At 60.5% G+C, this 18424-nt stretch overlaps 1 protein-coding gene across 1 annotated transcript in view; it reads right to left on the minus strand.

Moving 5' to 3' along the window:
• The window catches only part of LOC121269417 (lysine-specific demethylase 2A-like), a 111882-nt gene extending 94737 nt beyond the window's left edge, over window positions 1-17145 (minus strand). The window contains exons 1-2 of the mRNA XM_041174031.1: window positions 15678-17145; window positions 800-938 (exon numbers count right to left, since the gene is read on the minus strand). Of these exons, the coding sequence (XP_041029965.1) occupies window positions 800-938; window positions 15678-15719 (181 nt within the window). The 5' untranslated portion in view covers window positions 15720-17145. The remainder of the gene's footprint in view (window positions 1-799; window positions 939-15677) is intronic.
• Window positions 17146-18424: the final 1279 nt, after the last annotated feature.

Genomic DNA, 18424 nt, shown 5'->3' on the forward strand with positions numbered 1-18424 from the left:
CGGTGAGGTCAAACGTTGGCCTTTCCGCACTTGAGGCCTGGCTGAGAGAGCTCAGTGGGCGACAGTGCCCAGCGGAGTCCGGAGGGTCAAAAAGAGGGAGATGTGGAGGAGTGGGATCAAACCGGCAGTTAAGTAGTTAATCAGTGTAGACGGGGGGGGGGGGGGGGGGGGGGGGGGGGGGGGGTAAAGGAGGAAATGGCAGACCGCTTCACAGCGGAAGAGTGTGGGAGGGGGAGGAAGTTGCTGGGCCATCGTACCCAGCTCCAGGGCGCTCACAATCTGCTGTGTGGTCCGCTGCAGTGATTTGGGAGGGCTGGTGTGCAGCCGGGGGAGTGAGGGGGAAACGCTGGCGGGGGGGGTGGGGGGGGGGGGGGGGGGGGGGGGGGTGGGGGGGGGGCAGCTCCCGCCCCGTCGCTCGCGGCCAGCTGCTCCAGTACCACAGAGCCACGCTCGGGGAGTGCACCGGGCGAGAGAGCACAGGGGGTGAGGGCTGGCGAGGGCGCATGGGGTTGGTGGCACTGGCCGGGGACAGAGTGAGGGTAAGGGGGAATAAGAACAGGGTAAGCGGAGAGGTGGGAGGGTGAGTCCAGGACAGCAGTAGCAGACAGAAGGTTGGAGGGGGGGGGTGGTGGTGGTGTGCGAACACAGAAGTGGGTGGAAAACATGCATCAGGGAGAGAGGGGGAGTGAGGGACAGATCCGTTGAGGGAGGGAAGCAAGCTATCTGAGGGACGCAGGATGGTGGGGGCCTTGGGAAAACAGACAGGAGGATGGGATTTGCCGCTGGCTGACCCGCGTACCTTTGCCCTCCATAAATCGGACGAAGCTGGCACTATACGTGCTGCTCTCCAGCTTCTCTTCCAGGTCAAACGTCCTCTTCCCTTCAATCTCGTCGTCGGAGATCCCATCGTCCTCATACCGGCGTCGTGTAACAGCACGCTGAGAGAGAGGGAGAGACAGACATTTCAATGGTCGGAGGGATGGGGCAGCGATCGCAAGAGAGAGGGAGGGGGCCAGGGAGGGAGAGAGGGAAGGAGAGAGAGGGAGAGAGAGAGATGAGGGGGGTCCAGAGCGAGAGAGGTCCAGGGTGAGAACAAGAGGAGGGGGGGTCCAGGGCAAGAGAGCGAGAGGGGTCCAGGGTGAGAGAGCGCGCGCGAGAGAGAGATTGCGAGCGCGCTCGCGCGAGAGAGAGAGAGAGCGCGAGAGAGAGCGCGAGAGCGAGAGAGAGCGCGAGAGCGAGAGAGAGCGCGAGAGCGAGAGAGAGCGCGAGAGCGAGAGAGAGCGCGAGAGCGAGAGAGAGCGCGAGAGCGAGAGAGAGCGCGAGAGCGAGAGAGAGCGCGAGCGCGAGCGAGAGCGCGAGCGCGAGAGAGAGCGCGAGCGCGAGAGAGAGCGCGAGCGCGAGAGAGAGCGCGAGCGCGAGAGAGAGCGCGAGCGCGAGAGAGAGAGCGAGCGCGAGAGAGAGAGCGAGCGCGAGAGAGAGAGCGAGCGCGAGAGAGAGAGCGAGCGCGAGAGAGAGAGCGAGCGCGAGAGAGAGAGCGAGCGCGAGAGAGAGAGCGAGCGCGAGAGAGAGAGCGAGCGCGAGAGAGAGAGAGCGCGTGAGAGAGAGCGCGAGAGAGAGAGAGCGCGAGAGAGAGAGCGCGAGAGAGAGAGAGCGCGAGAGAGAGAGCGCGAGAGAGAGAGCGCGAGAGAGAGAGCGCGAGAGAGAGAGCGCGAGAGAGAGAGAGCGCAAGAGAGAGAGAGCGCAAGAGAGAGAGAGCGCAAGAGAGAGAGAGCGCAAGAGAGAGAGTGAGAGAACGAGGGAGAGCACGAAAGAGAGCGCGAGAGAGAGAGAGAGCGCGAGAGAGAGAGAGAGCGCGAGAGAGAGAGAGAGCGCGAGAGAGAGAGAGAGAGCGCGAGAGAGAGAGAGAGCGCGAGAGAGAGAGAGAGAGAGCGCGAGAGAGAGAGAGAGCGCGAGAGAGAGAGAGCGCGAGAGAGAGAGAGCGCGAGAGAGAGAGAGCGCGAGAGAGAGAGAGCGCGAGAGAGAGAGAGCGCGAGAGAGAGCGCGAGAGAGAGAGAGCGCGAGAGAGAGAGAGCGCGAGAGAGAGAGAGCGCGAGAGAGAGAGAGCGCGAGAGAGAGAGAGCGCGAGAGAGAGAGAGCGCGAGAGAGAGAGAGCGCGAGAGAGAGAGAGCGCGAGAGAGAGAGAGCGCGAGAGAGAGAGAGCGCGAGAGAGAGAGCGCGAGAGAGAGAGCGCGAGAGAGAGAGCGCGAGAGAGAGAGCGCGAGAGAGAGAGCGCGAGAGAGAGAGCGCGAGAGAGAGAGAGCGCGAGAGAGAGAGAGCGCGAGAGAGAGAGAGCGCGAGAGAGAGAGAGCGCGAGAGAGAGAGAGCGCGAGAGAGAGAGAGCGCGAGAGAGAGAGAGCGCGAGAGAGAGAGAGCGCGAGAGAGAGAGAGCGCGAGAGAGAGAGAGCGCGAGAGAGAGAGAGCGCGAGAGAGAGAGAGCGCGAGAGAGAGAGCGCGAGAGAGAGAGCGCGCGAGAGAGAGAGCGCGCGAGAGAGAGAGCGCGCGAGAGAGAGAGCGCGCGAGAGAGAGAGCGCGCGAGAGAGAGAGCGCGCGAGAGAGAGAGAGCGCGAGAGAGAGAGAGCGCGAGAGAGAGAGAGCGCGAGAGAGAGAGAGCGCGAGAGAGAGAGAGAGCGCGAGAGAGAGAGAGAGCGCGAGAGAGAGAGAGCGCGAGAGAGAGAGAGCGCGAGAGAGAGAGAGCGCGAGAGAGAGAGAGCGCGAGAGAGAGAGAGCGCGAGAGAGAGAGAGCGCGAGAGAGAGAGAGCGCGAGAGAGAGAGAGCGCGAGAGAGAGAGAGCGCGAGAGAGAGAGAGCGCGAGAGAGAGAGAGCGCGAGAGAGAGAGAGCGCGAGAGAGAGAGAACGCGAGAGAGAGAACGCGAGAGAGAGAACGCGAGAGAGAGAACGCGAGAGAGAGAACGCGAGAGAGAGAACGCGAGAGAGAGAACGCGAGAGAGAGAGAACGCGCGAGAGAGAGAACGCGCGAGAGAGAGAACGCGCGAGAGAGAGAACGCGAGAGAGAGAACGCGCGAGAGAACGCGAGAGAGAGAACGCGAGAGAGAGAGCGAGAGAGAGAGCGCGAGAGAGAGCGCGAGAGAGAGCGCGAGAGAGAGAGAGCGTGAGAGAGAGCGCGAGAGAGAGAGCGCGAGAGAGAGAGCGCGAGAGAGAGAGCGCGAGAGAGAGAGCGCGAGAGAGAGAGCGCGAGAGAGAGAGCGCGAGAGAGAGAGCGCGAGAGAGAGAGCGCGAGAGAGAGAGCGCAAGAGAGAGAGAGCGCGCAAGAGAGAGAGAGCGCAAGAGAGAGAGAGCGCGATAGAGAGAGAGCGCGATAGAGAGAGAGCGCGAGAGAGAGCGCGAGAGAGAGCGCGAGAGAGAGAGAGCGCGAGAGAGAGAGCGCGAGAGAGAGAGAGCGCGAGAGAGAGAGAGCGCGAGAGAGAGAGAGCGCAAGAGAGAGAGAGCGCAAGAGAGAGAGAGCGCAAGAGAGAGAGAGCGCAAGAGAGAGAGAGTGAGAGAACGAGGGAGAGCATGAAAGAGAGCGCGAGAGAGAGCGAGCGCGAGAGCGCGAGAGAGAGCGCGAGAGAGAGCGCGAGAGAGCGCGAGAGAGAGAGCGCGAGAGAGAGAACGCGAGAGAGAGAGCGCGAGAGAGAGAGCGCGAGAGAGAGAGCGCGAGAGAGAGAGCGCAAGAGAGCGCGCGAGAGAGAGAGCGCGCGAGAGAGAGCGCGCGAGAGAGAGCGCGCGAGAGAGAGCGAACGCGAGAGAGAGCGAACGCGAGAGAGAGCGAACGCGAGAGAGAGCGAACGCGAGAGAGAGCGCGAACGCGAGAGAGAGCGCGAACGCGAGAGAGAGCGAACGCGAGAGAGAGCGAACGCGAGAGAGAGAGAGAGCGCGAGAGAGAGAAAGCGCGAGAGAGAGAGCGCGAGAGAGAGAGCGAGCGAGAGCGAGAGAGAGCGAGAGCGAGAGCGAGAGCGAGAGCGAGAGCGAGAGCAAGAGCAAGAGCAAGAGCAAGAGAGAGAGAGAGAGAGAGCGCAAGAGAGATGGAGCGCAAGAGAGAGAGAGCGCAAGAGAGAGAGAGCGCAAGAGAGAGAGAGCGCAAGAGAGAGAGAGCGCAAGAGAGAGAGAGCGCAAGAGAGAGAGAGCGCAAGAGAGAGAGAGCGCGAGAGAGAGAGCGCGAGAGAGAGAGCGCGAGAGAGAGAGCGCGAGAGAGAGAGCGCGAGAGAGAGAGCGCGAGAGAGAGAGCGCGAGAGAGAGAGCGCGAGAGAGAGAGCGCGAGAGAGAGAGCGCGAGAGAGAGAGCGCGAGAGAGAGCGCGAGAGAGAGCGCGAGAGAGAGAGCGCGAGAGAGAGAGAGCACGAGAGAGAGAGAGCACGAGAGAGAGCGAGAGAGCGCGAGAGAGAGAGCGCGAGAGAGAGAGAGCGCGAGAGAGAGAGCGCGAGAGAGAGCGTGAGAGAGAGAGAGCGCGAGAGAGAGAGAGAGAGCGCGAGAGAGAGAGAGAGCGCGAGAGAGAGAGAGAGCGCGAGAGAGAGAGAGCGCGAGAGAGAAAGAGCGCGATAGAGAAAGAGCGCGATAGAGAAAGAGAGCACGAGAGAGAAAGAGAGCACGAGAGAGAAAGCGAGCACGAGAAAGAGAGCACGAGAGAGAGAGCGCGAGAGAGAGAGCGCGAGAGAGAGCGCGAGAGAGAGAGAGAGAGCGAGAGAGAGAGAGAGAGAGCGCGAGAGAGAGAGCGCGAGAGAGAGAGCGCGAGAGAGAGAGCGCGAGAGAGAGAGCGCGAGAGAGAGAGCACGCGAGAGAGAGAGCACGCGAGAGAGAGAGCACGCGAGAGAGAGCACGCGAGAGAGAGAGCGCGCGCGAGAGAGAGCACGCGCGAGAGAGAGCGCGCGCAAGAGAGAGCGCGAGAGATAGAGCACGCGCAAGAGATAGAGAGAGAGCGCGAGAGAGAGAGCGCACGCGAGAGAGGGAGAGAGCGCACGCGAGAGAGGGAGAGAGCGCACGCGAGAGAGGGAGAGAGCGCACGCGAGAGAGGGAGAGAGCGCACGCGAGAGAGGGAGAGAGCGCACGCGAGAGAGGGAGAGAGCGCACGCGAGAGAGGGAGAGAGCGCACGCGAGAGAGGGAGAGAGCGCGCGAGAGAGGGAGAGAGCGCGCGACAGAGGGAGAGAGCGCGCGACAGAGGGAGAGAGCGCGCGACAGAGGGAGAGCGCGCGAGAGAGGGAGAGAGCGCGCGAGAGAGGGAGAGAGCGCGCGAGAGAGGGAGAGAGCGCGCGAGAGAGGGAGAGAGCGCGCGAGAGAGGGAGAGAGCGCGCGAGAGAGGGAGAGAGCGCGCGAGAGAGGGAGAGAGCGCGCGAGAGAGGGAGAGAGCGCGCGAGAGAGGGAGAGAGCGCGCGAGAGAGGGAGAGAGCGCGCGAGAGAGGGAGAGAGCGCGCGAGAGAGGGAGAGAGCGCGCGAGAGAGGGAGAGAGCGCGCGAGAGAGGGAGAGAGCGCGCGAGAGAGCGCGAGAGAGGGAGAGAGAGGGAGAGAGAGGGAGAGAGAGGGAGAGAGAGGGAGAGAGAGGGAGAGAGAGGGAGAGAGAGGGAGAGAGCGCGAGAGAGCGCGAGAGAGCGCGAGAGAGCGCGAGAGAGCGCGAGAGAGCGCGAGAGAGGGAGGGAGCGCGAGAGAGGGAGAGAGCGCGAGAGAGGGAGAGAGCGCGAGAGAGGGAGAGAGCGCGAGAGAGGGAGAGAGCGCGAGAGAGGGAGAGAGCGCGAGAGAGGGAGAGAGCGCGAGAGAGGGAGAGAGCGCGAGAGAGGGCAAGAGAGAGCGAGAGAGAGAGAGGGCGAGAGAGGGAGAGGGCGAGAGAGGGAGAGGGCGAGAGAGGGCGAGAGAGGGCGAGAGAGGGCGAGAGAGGGCGAGAGAGGGCGAGAGAGGGCGAGAGAGGGCGAGAGAGGGCGAGAGAGGGCGAGAGAGGGCGAGAGAGGGCGAGAGAGGGCGAGAGAGGGCGAGAGAGGGCGAGAGAGGGCGAGAGAGGGAGAGAGAGGGAGAGAGAGGGAGAGAGAGGGAGAGGGCGAGAGGGAGAGAGAGGGAGGGAGAGCGAGAGGGAGAGAGCGCGAGAGGGAGAGAGCGCGAGAGGGAGAGAGCGCGAGAGGGAGAGAGCGCGAGAGGGAGAGAGCGCGAGAGGGAGAGAGCGCGAGAGAGGGAGAGCGCGAGAGAGGGAGAGCGCGAGAGAGGGAGAGCGCGAGAGAGGGAGAGCGCGAGAGAGGGAGAGCGCGAGAGAGGGAGAGCGCGAGAGGGAGAGAGCGCGAGAGGGAGAGAGCGCGAGAGGGAGAGAGAGAGAGAGCGTGAGAGGGAGAGAGAAAGAGAGCGCGAGAGGGAGAGAGAGAGAGCGCGAGAGGGAGAGAGAGAGAGAGAGAGAGCGAGAGAGAGAGCGAGAGAGAGCGCGCTCGAGAGAGCGCGCTCGAGAGAGCGCGCTCGAGAGAGCGCGCTCGAGAGAGCGCGCTCGAGAGAGAGCGCTCGAGAGAGAGCGCTCGAGAGAGAGCGCTCGAGAGAGAGCGCTCGAGAGAGAGCGCTCGAGAGAGAGCGCTCGAGAGAGAGCGCTCGAGAGAGAGCGCTCGAGAGAGAGCGCTCGAGAGAGAGCGCTCGAGAGAGAGCGCTCGAGAGAGAGAGAGCGCTCGAGAGAGAGAGAGCGCTCGAGAGAGAGAGAGCGCTCTAGGGAGAGAGCGCTCGAGAGAGAGAGAGTGCTCGAGAGAGAGAGAGCGCTCGAGAGAGAGAGAGCGCTCGAGAGAGAGAGAGCGCTCGAGAGAGAGAGAGCGCTCGAGAGAGAGAGCGCTCGAGAGAGAGAGAGCGCTCGAGAGAGAGAGAGCGCACGAGAAAACGAGAGAGCGCACGAGAAAACGAGAGAGCGCACGAGAAAACGAGAGAGCGCACGAGAAAACGAGAGAGCGCACGAGAAAACGAGAGAGCGCACGAGAAAACGAGAGAGCGCACAAGAAAACGAGAGAGCGCACGAGAAAGCGAGAGAGAGCACGAGCGTGAGAGAGAGGGAGCGAGCGAGAGAGAGAGTGAGAGAGGGGGTGCGAGAGAGAGAGTGAGAGAGGGGGAGCGAGAGAGTGAGTGAGAGAGGGGGAGCGAGAGAGTGAGTGAGAGAGAGGGAGCGAGAGAGAGGGAGCGAGAGAGAGGGAGCGAGAGAGAGGGAGCGAGAGAGAGGGAGCGAGAGAGAGGGAGCGAGAGAGAGGGAGAGAGAGAGAGGGAGAGAGAGAGAGTGAGAGAGTGCACGAGAAAGCGAGAGAGAGAGAGAGCCACACAGCCACAGGGCCGGAGCGATGCTGGTGGTGAGCAGGGGAAGGCGTTCTCTCCTGTGTTCCGGGTCCAACGTTCACCCCTCACTCACAACGTACACAGTACACCTGATCGACATCACCTCACTGTTTACGGGATCTTGCTTTGCGAAGTTGGCTAGTCGGGTTGGCGTACTGCAGAAGCGACTGCCCCTGAATGGCTGTGCTCGGATGTGGGGAAAAGGTGAAAGCTGCTGTGTGCTCAAATGGGAGTCTCTCCGCGGGTGAAGACGTGTTTGAACAGCAACCAGGGAAACTTTGCCCGATACTGTGAAATGCACCTGGTGATTCCACGGTTACTCGGCAACCGATTCCGCATCACATCTCCAACAGTGCGGCACCACAACAACGGCCGATCGGCCCGTCGTGCCTGTGCCAGCCCTTCCGAAGAGGTAGCCCCAGGTCTCCCTGCAAATTTTCCCCCAATTCCCCTTTGAGCGCCCCTATTGAACCCGCTTCCACCGCCCTTTCTGGCAGCGTCTGCCAGGTCACATCAACTTGCTGTGGCCTCCCCTTCCGCCAATCACTTCTAATTTGGTTATCAGCCCTGTGCCACTGCAAACGCTGTCTCCTTATTGACACTAAATCCATTTCCAAAAGGCATTCGATAAGGTTCTACGTAAAAGGCCGTTTAACAGGATAACAGCTCCTGACGCTGGCGGTGATAGTGTCAGCATGGATAGCGGACTACGTAACGCAGGAACAGGGAAACAGGAGGTCCGGATGAAAGGGGCCGCTAGGGAAGAGTGATCATAACACGCTCAAATTTTGAACCGAGTTCGAATGATTCATTCAAGCCTGAAATTAGGGCCTTAAATCAAAAACAAAGCAAGCTACCTTAGTACGTGGGGTGAGTTCGCCAAGGATGATTTACGTTAAGGGCGCTATATATGTATATATAATATATATATGAGTTATGCAATAAAGGGGAACCATTAGATGTGGTGTATTTTGATTTCTCGGGTGAAGGGGGTTTGTCTGATGAGGAAAGGGTGAGCAGGTTGGGCCCTGTATCCATTGGAGTTTAGAAGAATGAGGGGTGGTCTTATTGAAGCATATCAGATTCTGGAGGGAGGGAGGGGGCTTGACAGGGTGGATGCTGAGAGGGTGTTTCCCCTTCCTGGGGGGGGGTGGGGGGAATGTAGAACGATGGGGGAGCCACAGTTTCAGAACGAGGGGTCTCCCATTGAAGACGGAGACGAGGAGGAATTTCCTCTCTCGGAGGGTTGTGAGTCTGTGGAATTCTCTCCCCCCTCCCCAGAGAGCAGTGGGGACCGGGTCACTGAATATATTCAAGGCTGAGGCAGACAGGTTTCTGATCGATGGGTGGGGGGCGGGGGGTGGTTATGTGTGGCGGGTGTGGGGGGCACAGGGAAGAAAGTAGAGTTCAGGCCAGAATCAGATCAGCCGCGATCTTACTGAATGGAGGAGCAGGTTGGAGGGATCGAACAGCCCACTCCTGCTCTCCTATTTCTTAGTGATCTTCTGGTCATGACTGTGCACACCTCTACCAAGCCTGCTTCATGTCTCTGTGTAAAACCACCCCCCATCCCCACCGATCCATCCTCCTGCTCTCGTACATCTCTTCTCCCCGAGGTTTCTCGCTTCGTCCCGCTCCTGTCTGCTGAGACCGGGGATTTCTGGCCGGCGGGGCCCCTCTTTTTTGGCTAGACAGCGATGAAACCAAGCATCATGAGCTCGCTCACACACCGTGCTCCTTCCCCACCACCCCACCCCAAACCCCGAGCGAACCTCTTACCCGGGGCCCTGGATCGTGGGTGGGGACCCGAGGCAATACCTGATTTCCCCCTGGTCTTGGTGGAGGGTGGGGTGACAGTGATCCCTCAGCGACACACAGGGGGTCGGCAGGGACTGGCTGGGGGTGGGGGGGAAGCGCCGAACTTAAAGGGCCATCGATATAAGGCAATAAATGCAAGGCCGTTGTGGGGGGATTCGGGAGAAGCTTCTTTACCAAGAGAGTGGAGAGGCTGAGGAGCTCACTCCTGATGGAGATCGCCCAAGGTAAATGGTGTTGATGGCTGAAGCTGGGTAAACACACGGGGGAGACTGGGAGAGAAGGGCAGGGCGGTGGGATATATCGATGGAGCGAATGGCCCATCACAGCGCTGGGGCCAGACACGCAAAAGATCTACTTCCTCCCGAAGATGGAGGGAAATAGGATTGGGGGGGGGGCACGGGAGGCTGACCCCTGTGACTGTGCTCCCGGTGTCCCGGATTTCCCTCTCCGCCCATTTGGAGCCCCTCCTCCCCAGGGTCTCACACGGAGCAATGTGGTGGACCCTGGTGCTCCTCGGAGCTCTGGAGAACGCCGGCCACGATCTCCATGGGCCTGACTCACCGGAGAGGGTGACAGCTTCCTCCTGCCGATCGCCGACAGGATGCTGAGTCATACAAACACACTCACACACACACTTTCGCTTTCACACTGAGCTCTGCCTCACACTCTGGGGGAGGCCCTTCAGCCCGACCAGCCTGTCTCTCCCCCATACCCCCCCCCCCCCCCCTCCACCCCCCACCACTGACAGCCAATCGCGGGCTTTTTGAAACGAGCTGACACGGCCGGGTCAGGATCGACAGTCTCGGCTGCAGGAGGAATGTCGATCCCCAGGATGCGGGGCGGAGGTTCCCAACAGCTCAACAGCCAAAACTGGCCCTGGGATCGTTGAGGTCTGATCGGACAGACGGAACCTTCGACAGCGCGACGCTCCCCTTCCCCCAAACAGCGCGATGCTGCCCCCTACCCCTGCCACAGACAGCATGACCCTCCGCTTCCACTCCCTCAGCATTGACCCTCCCCCTCCACTCCCTCGGTACTGACACTCCGACAGCGCGGCGCTCCCTCGGTACTGACCCTCCGACAGCGCGGCGCTCCCTCGGTACTGACCCTCCGACAGCGCGGCGCTCCCTCGGTACTGACCCTCCGACAGCGCGGCGCTCCCTCGGTACTGACCCTCCGACAGCGCGGCGCTCCCTCGGTACTGACCCTCCGACAGCGCGGCGCTCCCTCGGTACTGACCCTCCGACAGCGCGGCGCTCCCTCGGTACTGACCCTCCGACAGCGCGGCGCTCCCTCGGTACTGACCCTCCGACAGCGCGGCGCTCCCTCGGTACTGACCCTCCGACAGCGCGGCGCTCCCTCGGTACTGACCCTCCGACAGCGCGGCGCTCCCTCGGTACTGACCCTCCGACAGCGCGGCGCTCCCTCGGTACTGACCCTCCGACAGCGCGGCGCTCCCTCGGTACTGACCCTCCGACAGCGCGGCGCTCCCTCGGTACTGACCCTCCGACAGCGCGGCGCTCCCTCGGTACTGACCCTCCGACAGCGCGGCGCTCCCTCGGTACTGACCCTCCGACAGCGCGGCGCTCCCTCGGTACTGACCCTCCGACAGCGCGGCGCTCCCTCGGTACTGACCCTCCGACAGCGCGGCGCTCCCTCGGTACTGACCCTCCGACAGCGCGGCGCTCCCTCGGTACTGACCCTCCGACAGCGCGGCGCTCCCTCGGTACTGACCCTCCGACAGCGCGGCGCTCCCTCGGTACTGACCCTCCGACAGCGCGGCGCTCCCTCGGTACTGACCCTCCGACAGCGCGGCGCTCCCTCGGTACTGACCCTCCGACAGCGCGGCGCTCCCTCGGTACTGACCCTCCGACAGCGCTGCGCTCCCTCGGTACTGACCCTCCGACAGCGCTGCGCTCCCTCGGTACTGACCCTCCGACAGCGCTGCGCTCCCTCGGTACTGACCCTCCGACAGCGCTGCGCTCCCTCGGTACTGACCCTCCGACAGCGCTGCGCTCCCTCGGTACTGACCCTCCGACAGCGCTGCGCTCCCTCGGTACTGACCCTCCGACAGCGCTGCGCTCCCTCGGTACTGACCCTCCGACAGCGCTGCGCTCCCTCGGTACTGACCCTCCGACAGCGCTGCGCTCCCTCGGTACTGACCCTCCGACAGCGCTGCGCTCCCTCGGTACTGACCCTCCGACAGCGCTGCGCTCCCTCGGTACTGACCCTCCGACAGCGCTGCGCTCCCTCGGTACTGACCCTCCGACAGCGCTGCGCTCCCTCGGTACTGACCCTCCGACAACGCTGCGCTCCCTGGGTACTGACCCTCCGACAACGCTGCGCTCCCTGGGTACTGACCCTGACAGTGCAGCATCCCTGGGTACTGACCCTGACAGTGCAGCATCCCTGGGTACTGACCCTGACAGTGCAGCATCCCTGGGTACTGACCCTGACAGTGCAGCATCCCTGGGTACTGACCCTGACAGTGCAGCATCCCTGGGTACTGACCCTGACAGTGCAGCATCCCTGGGTACTGACCCTGACAGTGCAGCATCCCTGGGTACTGACCCTGACAGTGCAGCATCCCTGGGTACTGACCCTGACAGTGCAGCATCCCTGGGTACTGACCCTGACAGTGCAGCATCCCTGGGTACTGACCCTGACAGTGCAGCATCCCTGGGTACTGACCCTGACAGTGCAGCATCCCTGGGTACTGACCCTGACAGTGCAGCATCCCTGGGTACTGACCCTGACAGTGCAGCATCCCTGGGTACTGACCCTGACAGTGCAGCATCCCTGGGTACTGACCCTGACAGTGCAGCATCCCTGGGTACTGACCCTGACAGTGCAGCATCCCTGGGTACTGACCCTGACAGTGCAGCATCCCTGGGTACTGACCCTGACAGTGCAGCATCCCTGGGTACTGACCCTGACAGTGCAGCATCCCTGGGTACTGACCCTGACAGTGCAGCACTCCCTGGGTACTGACCATCCGACTGTGCAGCATTCCCTCGATACAGATCCTCTGACACTGCGGCAGTCCCACAGTACTGACCATCCGACACTGCGGCTCTCCCACAGTGCTAGTTTGAGTGGAGTCTGGATATTTGCCCAGTTTCTGGAGCAAGGGACCGAACCAATCACATTCTGACTCAGCGAGATGGAGAGAGACTCGGTCTAAGAGCATCACAGGAGCTGAAGGAAGTTAGAGAAAGGGAGGGCTGTAGGAGGTTACAGAGATAGGGAGGATTGTAGGGGCTGGAGGAGGTTACAGAGATAGGGAGGGTTGTAGGAGCTGGAAGAGGTTACAGAGATAGGGAGGGTTGTAGGGGCTGTAAGATGTTACAGAAATAGGGAGGGTTGTAGGGGCTGTAAGATGTTACAGAAATAGGGAGGGTTGTAGGGGCTGTAAGATGTTACAGAAATAGGGAGGGTTGTAGGGGCTGGATGAGGTTACAGAGATTGGGAAGGTTGTAGGGGCTGGAGGAGATTACAGAGATAGGGAGGGTTGTAGGGGCTGGAGGAGGTTACAGAGATAGGGAGGTGTTTAGGGGCTGGGGGAGGTTACAGAGATAAGGGAGGGTTGTAGAAGATTACAGAAATAGGGAGGGTTCTAGGGGCTGGAGGAGGTTACAGAGCTAGGGAAGGTTGCAGGGGCTGGAAGAGTTTACAGAGGTAGGGAGGGTTGCAGGGGCTGTAGGAGGTTACAGAGATCGGGAGGTTTGTAGGGGCTGGAGGAGGTTACAGAGATAGGGAGGGCTGTAGGGGCTGGAGGAGGTGACAGAGATGAGGAAGGTTGTAGGGGCTGGAAGGCATTACAGAGATAGCAAGGGTTGTAGGGGCTGTAGGAGGTTACAGAGATCGGGAGGTTTGTAGGGGCTGGAGGAGGTTACAGAGATAGGGAGGGCTGTAGGGGCTGGAGGAGGTGACAGAGACTTGGAGGGTTGTCGAGGCTGGAAGAAGGTACAGAGATCGGGAGGGTTCTAGGGTTTGGGGTGGTGACAGAAATAAGGAGGGTTGTAGGGGCTGGAGGAGGTTACAGAGAGAGGGAGGGTTGTAGGGGCTGGAGGAGGTTACAGAGAGAGGGAGGGTTGGAGGAGGTTACAGAGATAGGGAGGGTTGTAGGGGCTGGAGGAGGTTACAGAGATAGTGAGGGTCGTGGGGGCTGGAGGAGGTTACTGAGGTAGGAAGGGTTGTAGGGGCTGGAGGAGGTAACAGAGATAGGGAGGGTTGTAGGTGCTGGAGGAGGTTACAGAAATATGGAGGGATGCAGCCTTGGAGGTGGTTGCAGAGATAGGGAGGGTTGGGGGAGCATACAGAGATAGGGAGGGTTGTAGGGGCTGGAGGAGGTTACAGAGATAGGGAGGGCTGTAGGGGCTGGAGGAGTTTACAGAGGTAGGGAGGGTTGTAGGGGCTGGAGGAGGTTACTGAGATCGAGAGGTTTGTAGGGGCTGGAGGAGGTTACAGAGACATGGAGGGTTGTCGTGGCTGGAGGAGGTTATAGAGACAGGGAGGGTTGTTGGATCTGGAAAAGATTTCAGAGATTGGGAGGGTTGTCGATGCTGGAGGAGGTTACAGAGATAGGGGTGGCTGTTGGGGCCGGAGGAGGTTACAGAGATAGGGAGGGTTGTAGGGGCTGGTGGAGGTTACAGAAATAGGGAGGGTTGTAGGGGCTGGAGGAGATTACAGAGATAGGGAGGGTCGTAGGGGCTGGAGCAGGTTACAGAGGTAGGGAGGGTTGCAGGGGCTGGAGGAGGTTACAGAGGTAGGGAGTGTTGCAGGGGCTGGAGGAGGTTACAGAGATAGGGAGGGTTGTAGGAGATTACAGAGATAGGGAGGGTTGTCGGAGGTTGCAGAGATAGGGAGGGTTGTCGGAGGTTACAGAGATAGGGAGGGTTGTTGGGGCTGCAGGAGGTTGTTGAGATGAGGAGCGTTGTAGGGGCTGGAAGACATTACAGAGATAGCAAGGGCTGTAGGAGGTTACACAGATAGGGAGGGTTGTAGGGGCTGGAGGAGGTTACAAAATAAGGAGGGTTCTAGGGGCTGGGGTGGTGACAGAAATAAGGAGGGTTGTAGGGGCTGGTGGAGGTTACAGAGATAGGGAGGGTCATGGGGGCTGGAGGAGGTTACAGAAATAGGGAGGGATGCAGTATTGGAGGAGGTTACAGAGATAGGCGTGGGTGTTGGGGCTGGAGGAGGTTACAGTGATAGGGAGGGTTGGGGGAGCATACAGAGATAGGGAGGGTTGTAGGGGCTGGAGGAGGTTACAGAGATAGGGAAAGTTGTAGGGGCTGGAGGAGGTTACAGAGATGGGGAGGGTTGTAGGGGCTGGAGGAGGTTAGAGAGATAGGGAGAGTTGTAGGGGCTGGAGGAGGTTACAGAGATAGGGAGGGTTGTAGGGACTGGAGGAGGTACAGAGATAGGGAGGATTGTAGGGGCTGGAGGAGGTTACAGAGATAGGGAGAGTTGTAGGGGCTGGAGGAGGTTACAGAGATAGGGAGGGTTGTAGTTGCTGGAGGAGGTTACAGAGATAGGGAGGGTTGTAGGGGCTGGTGGAGGTTACAGAGATAGGGAGGGTTGTAGGGGCTGGAAGAGGTTACAGAGATAGGGAGGGTTGTCGGCGCTAGAGGAGATTACAGAGATGGGGTGTTCGTCAGGGTTGGAGGAGGTTTCAGATTTAGGGAGGGTTGTTGGGGCTGAAGGTGGTTACAGATATAGGGAGAGTGTAGGGGCTGGAGGAGGTTACAGATAGGGAGAGTCATAGCGGCTGGAGGAGGTTACAGATGTAGGAAGGTCTGTATGGATTCCAGCGGCAGGGAGTGTTGTCCAGCTTCGAGGAGGTTTGTCAGGGTTCGAGGAGGTTCCGGAGATAGGGAGGGTTGTAGGGGCTGGAGGAGGTGACAGAGATAGGGAAGGTTGTTGGGGCTGGAGGAGGTTATGGAGATAGGGAGGGTTGCAGGGGCTGAAGGCGGAGACGTAGATAGGGAGGATTGTAGGGGCTGAAGGAAGTTACAGAGATAGGGAGGGGTGTAGGGGCTGGAGGAGGTTACAGAGGTAGGGAGGGGTGTAGGGGCTGGAGGAGGTTACAGAGATAGGGAGGGTTGAAGTTGCTGGAGGAGGTTACAGAGATAGGGAGGTTTGTTATTTTTGGAGGAGGTTACAGAGATAGGGAGGGGTGTAGGGGCTGGAGGAGGTTACAGAGGTAGGGAGGGGTGTAGGGGCTGGAGGAGGTTACAGAGATAGGGAGGGTTGAAGTTGCTGGAGGAGGTTACAGAGATAGGGAGGTTTGTTATTTTTGGAGGAGGTTACAGAGATAGGGAGGGCTGTAGGTTACAGAGATGCGGAGGGGGTGTAGGGGCTGTAGGAGGTTTCAGAGAAAGGGAGGGTTCTCGTGGCTGGAGGAGTTTACAGAGAAAGCGAGGGTCGTAGGAGCTGGAGGAGATTACAGAGATATGGAGGGTCGTAAGGGCTGGAGGTGCTGTCTCATGCAAACCAAACGTGTCCCCGGCCCTGTGTGGATGAGCCCCCTGTATTAACCCTTTGCTCACCAGCCTGCGGCTCCTACACTCCGGTTCCGCCTCTGGCTCCATTGTCACTGATGAAGTCTCCTGAGGGCGTCCGAGTCCTCCTCGCGCCCTTTGCAAAGCCAATCTTCCTCCAGCAACTTTGCTACCCACCCTGTGGTGCTCGTGGCCAGATGACTGAGCTCTCCTTATCTCAACCAAAATTGTTGTGTTTTTTTTTTCCCCCACAAGGGAATGTTTAGCCCTTTCAGAAGGCTGCAATTTCAGAGAGAGCGAATCTCTCACTCCCTGCTGTCAATGGATCGGTCTCCGCTCCATCCACGATTGAGCCACCCGATTTCCCGTCTAAATTCGCTCCCAAATGTTGTGCAAAGTCTTCTCAGAAGGAAACCTTTCAGTCACCCTCTCCGGATTGTCAGTTGCGTGTTTGAAAATAGCTTCTCACAATTCAGACAGCAAAATGTCCCCATGCAGCACCTCATTGACTTAATCCTCTCTCGTCGATGGTTGGTGTCTTCCCTCCTGTCTCGTGTTCAACTATTCAGTTTTGCAATCTCTTGATGTTGCTGTCTGAGGTGCAGAATCTTGCTGGGACCCTCACGTATGCCCGATGTCCTGGTTTCACGCCTCTCGGCAGAGCCTTGGGGATCGCCTTTTCTCTGCTCCCAAGCAGCTGCACTGCTGTCCCGGTTTAACCTGTCCCGTCTCGGTCAAACCGCTGTCCCGGGAGGCCCTGGTCGCAGAGTTTGGGGGAAACAGGACCGAAGTCGGTGCAGCCTCAATCCCAGGGTGATCCGTTCTGCTCTGATGCCCCAGCTTAACTGGGCTCTGCCAATCCCTGCTTCGATCCTGGTTTAGCTGGGCTTTCGCAGGCGCAATTCCAACGCCAGGCTAACCGGGCGGTTTCCCCTATCCCGAGTTAACCAGACTGTCTCCGCTCCTACCCCCGGGTTAACTGGGCTGTCCCAGGCCTGGCTCCTGTCCTGGGTTAACTGGACTGTCTCAGGTTAACTGGACTGTGCCAGGCCTGGCTCCTGTCCTGGGTTAATTGGACTGTCCCAGGCCTGGCTCCTACCCTGTCCTGGGTTCGCTGGACCGTCCCAGGCCTGGACCCTGTCCTGTCCTGGGTTAGCTGGACTGTCCCAGGCCTGGACCCTGTCCTGTCCTGGGTTAGCTGGACTGTCCCAGGTCTGGACCCTGTCCTGTCCTGGGTTAGCTGGACTGTCCCAGGCCTGGACCCTGTCCTGTCCTGGGTTAGCTGGACTGTCCCAGACCTGGTCCCTGTCCTGGGTTAGCTGGACTGTCCCAGACCTGGTCCCTGTCCTGGGTTAACTGGACTGTCCCAGAGCCGGCTCCTACCCTGGGTTAACTGGACTGTCCGAGGCCCGGGGTGAACGAGACTATCCCAGGCCCGGGGTTAACTGTCCCCTATCTCCGACCCCCCGGCCTTCAATCCGCCAAAACTTGGGCCCAAAGCCGCTCGGCCGCCATTTTGTGTCTGTCCCCCCACCCCCCCCACTTTCTCCACACAAACACAGCCCGGGCTTGCGCGCGCACCGACCCCGCCCAGCCGTCCCGCCGCCATTGGCCAGCCCGCCCTGGCCGACGGGCTGACAACCAATGGGAACGGAGGAGGGGGCGGGTTCCGGTCTTCCCATTGGTCTGCCGCCTTGATTGACGGAGGTAGAGGGGGCACCCATGGGATATCGGGAGGAGAAGGAGCAGGCGGGAGGGCCGGCGGAGAAGCGCCTTCCGATTGGTCCGGTAGTGCTGATTGATGTAGCGCAGAACCAATAGAGATGGAGAGAGGGTGCGGATGTTGGAGTTCCGATTGGTCCGACGCCCGTTGATTGGCACGGGGGCGGGGTTGGCAGCGGGCGGGAAGGAAAGCGGGTGCGCTAGTCTCGTTTGGTCCGACGGCGCTGATTGACGGTGCGATGCACCAATCGAAGCAGGAAGGAGGGTGAGCGGGGGGGGGGGGGGTGGGGTAGTTCTCGCCCTCCGCTGACGCGACGGGGTGGTGCCGAAAGCTTTGACTGTTCAATCCGATTGGTCGCTTCGGCTGATTGACTGATTACGGAGCGCGAATCGGGCGTGAGGATCGCGTGTATGGGCGGATACGGCTGGGCGACAAGCCCTGCCAATGCCCGAGCGGTTGATTGACAGGCTCCGGTTATTGACGCAGAGCACGGCTGACGGAGGGTGGAGCGGGGGATACGCAGAGACGTCCACTGCGATTGGTCCAACCTCACAGGACTGACAGTTGGGCTAACCATTCGAAATCTAGAGACCGCCCATACCGACGTGATAGACAAGCATTTAGCCCAATAGAATGAGAGGAGTGGTTTAAAGCCGAGTTTTTATTGGTCAATAGGGAGTAATGAGGGGGGGCTCAAAGAAGGGGGCTGGCGGATGTTTGTTCTGGAAGCCTCTGCGCCATCTGATTGGTCCAAAGATCAGGGCGCCGTGGAGGGGCCTGCCAGTTGGAAGGGGAGGGCTGAATGGGGCCGATGAGTGACAGGAGGAGGCAATAGGTGGCGATTGCTGGCCAGTGCTCGTGCCGCCATTGGCCCGCCACTGATTGACAGGGGGCTCGCCCCGCGGAGCCGCAAGCCTATTGGCCTAAGCTGCTGTCAATCAGTCGGAGCTGCCGCCTCTTTTTTGAAAAATAACCGTCAGTCCAGGGAAGCCGCCAAAACCTCAAAAATGGGCAACACGGCAGGAATGAGGAAAGTGAAGGTGACGGTGACCCCTCCCTCACCCCCTCCACC

Source organism: Carcharodon carcharias, chromosome 24 (genome assembly GCF_017639515.1).
Source record: "Carcharodon carcharias isolate sCarCar2 chromosome 24, sCarCar2.pri, whole genome shotgun sequence".
Taxonomy (NCBI): domain Eukaryota; kingdom Metazoa; phylum Chordata; class Chondrichthyes; order Lamniformes; family Lamnidae; genus Carcharodon; species Carcharodon carcharias.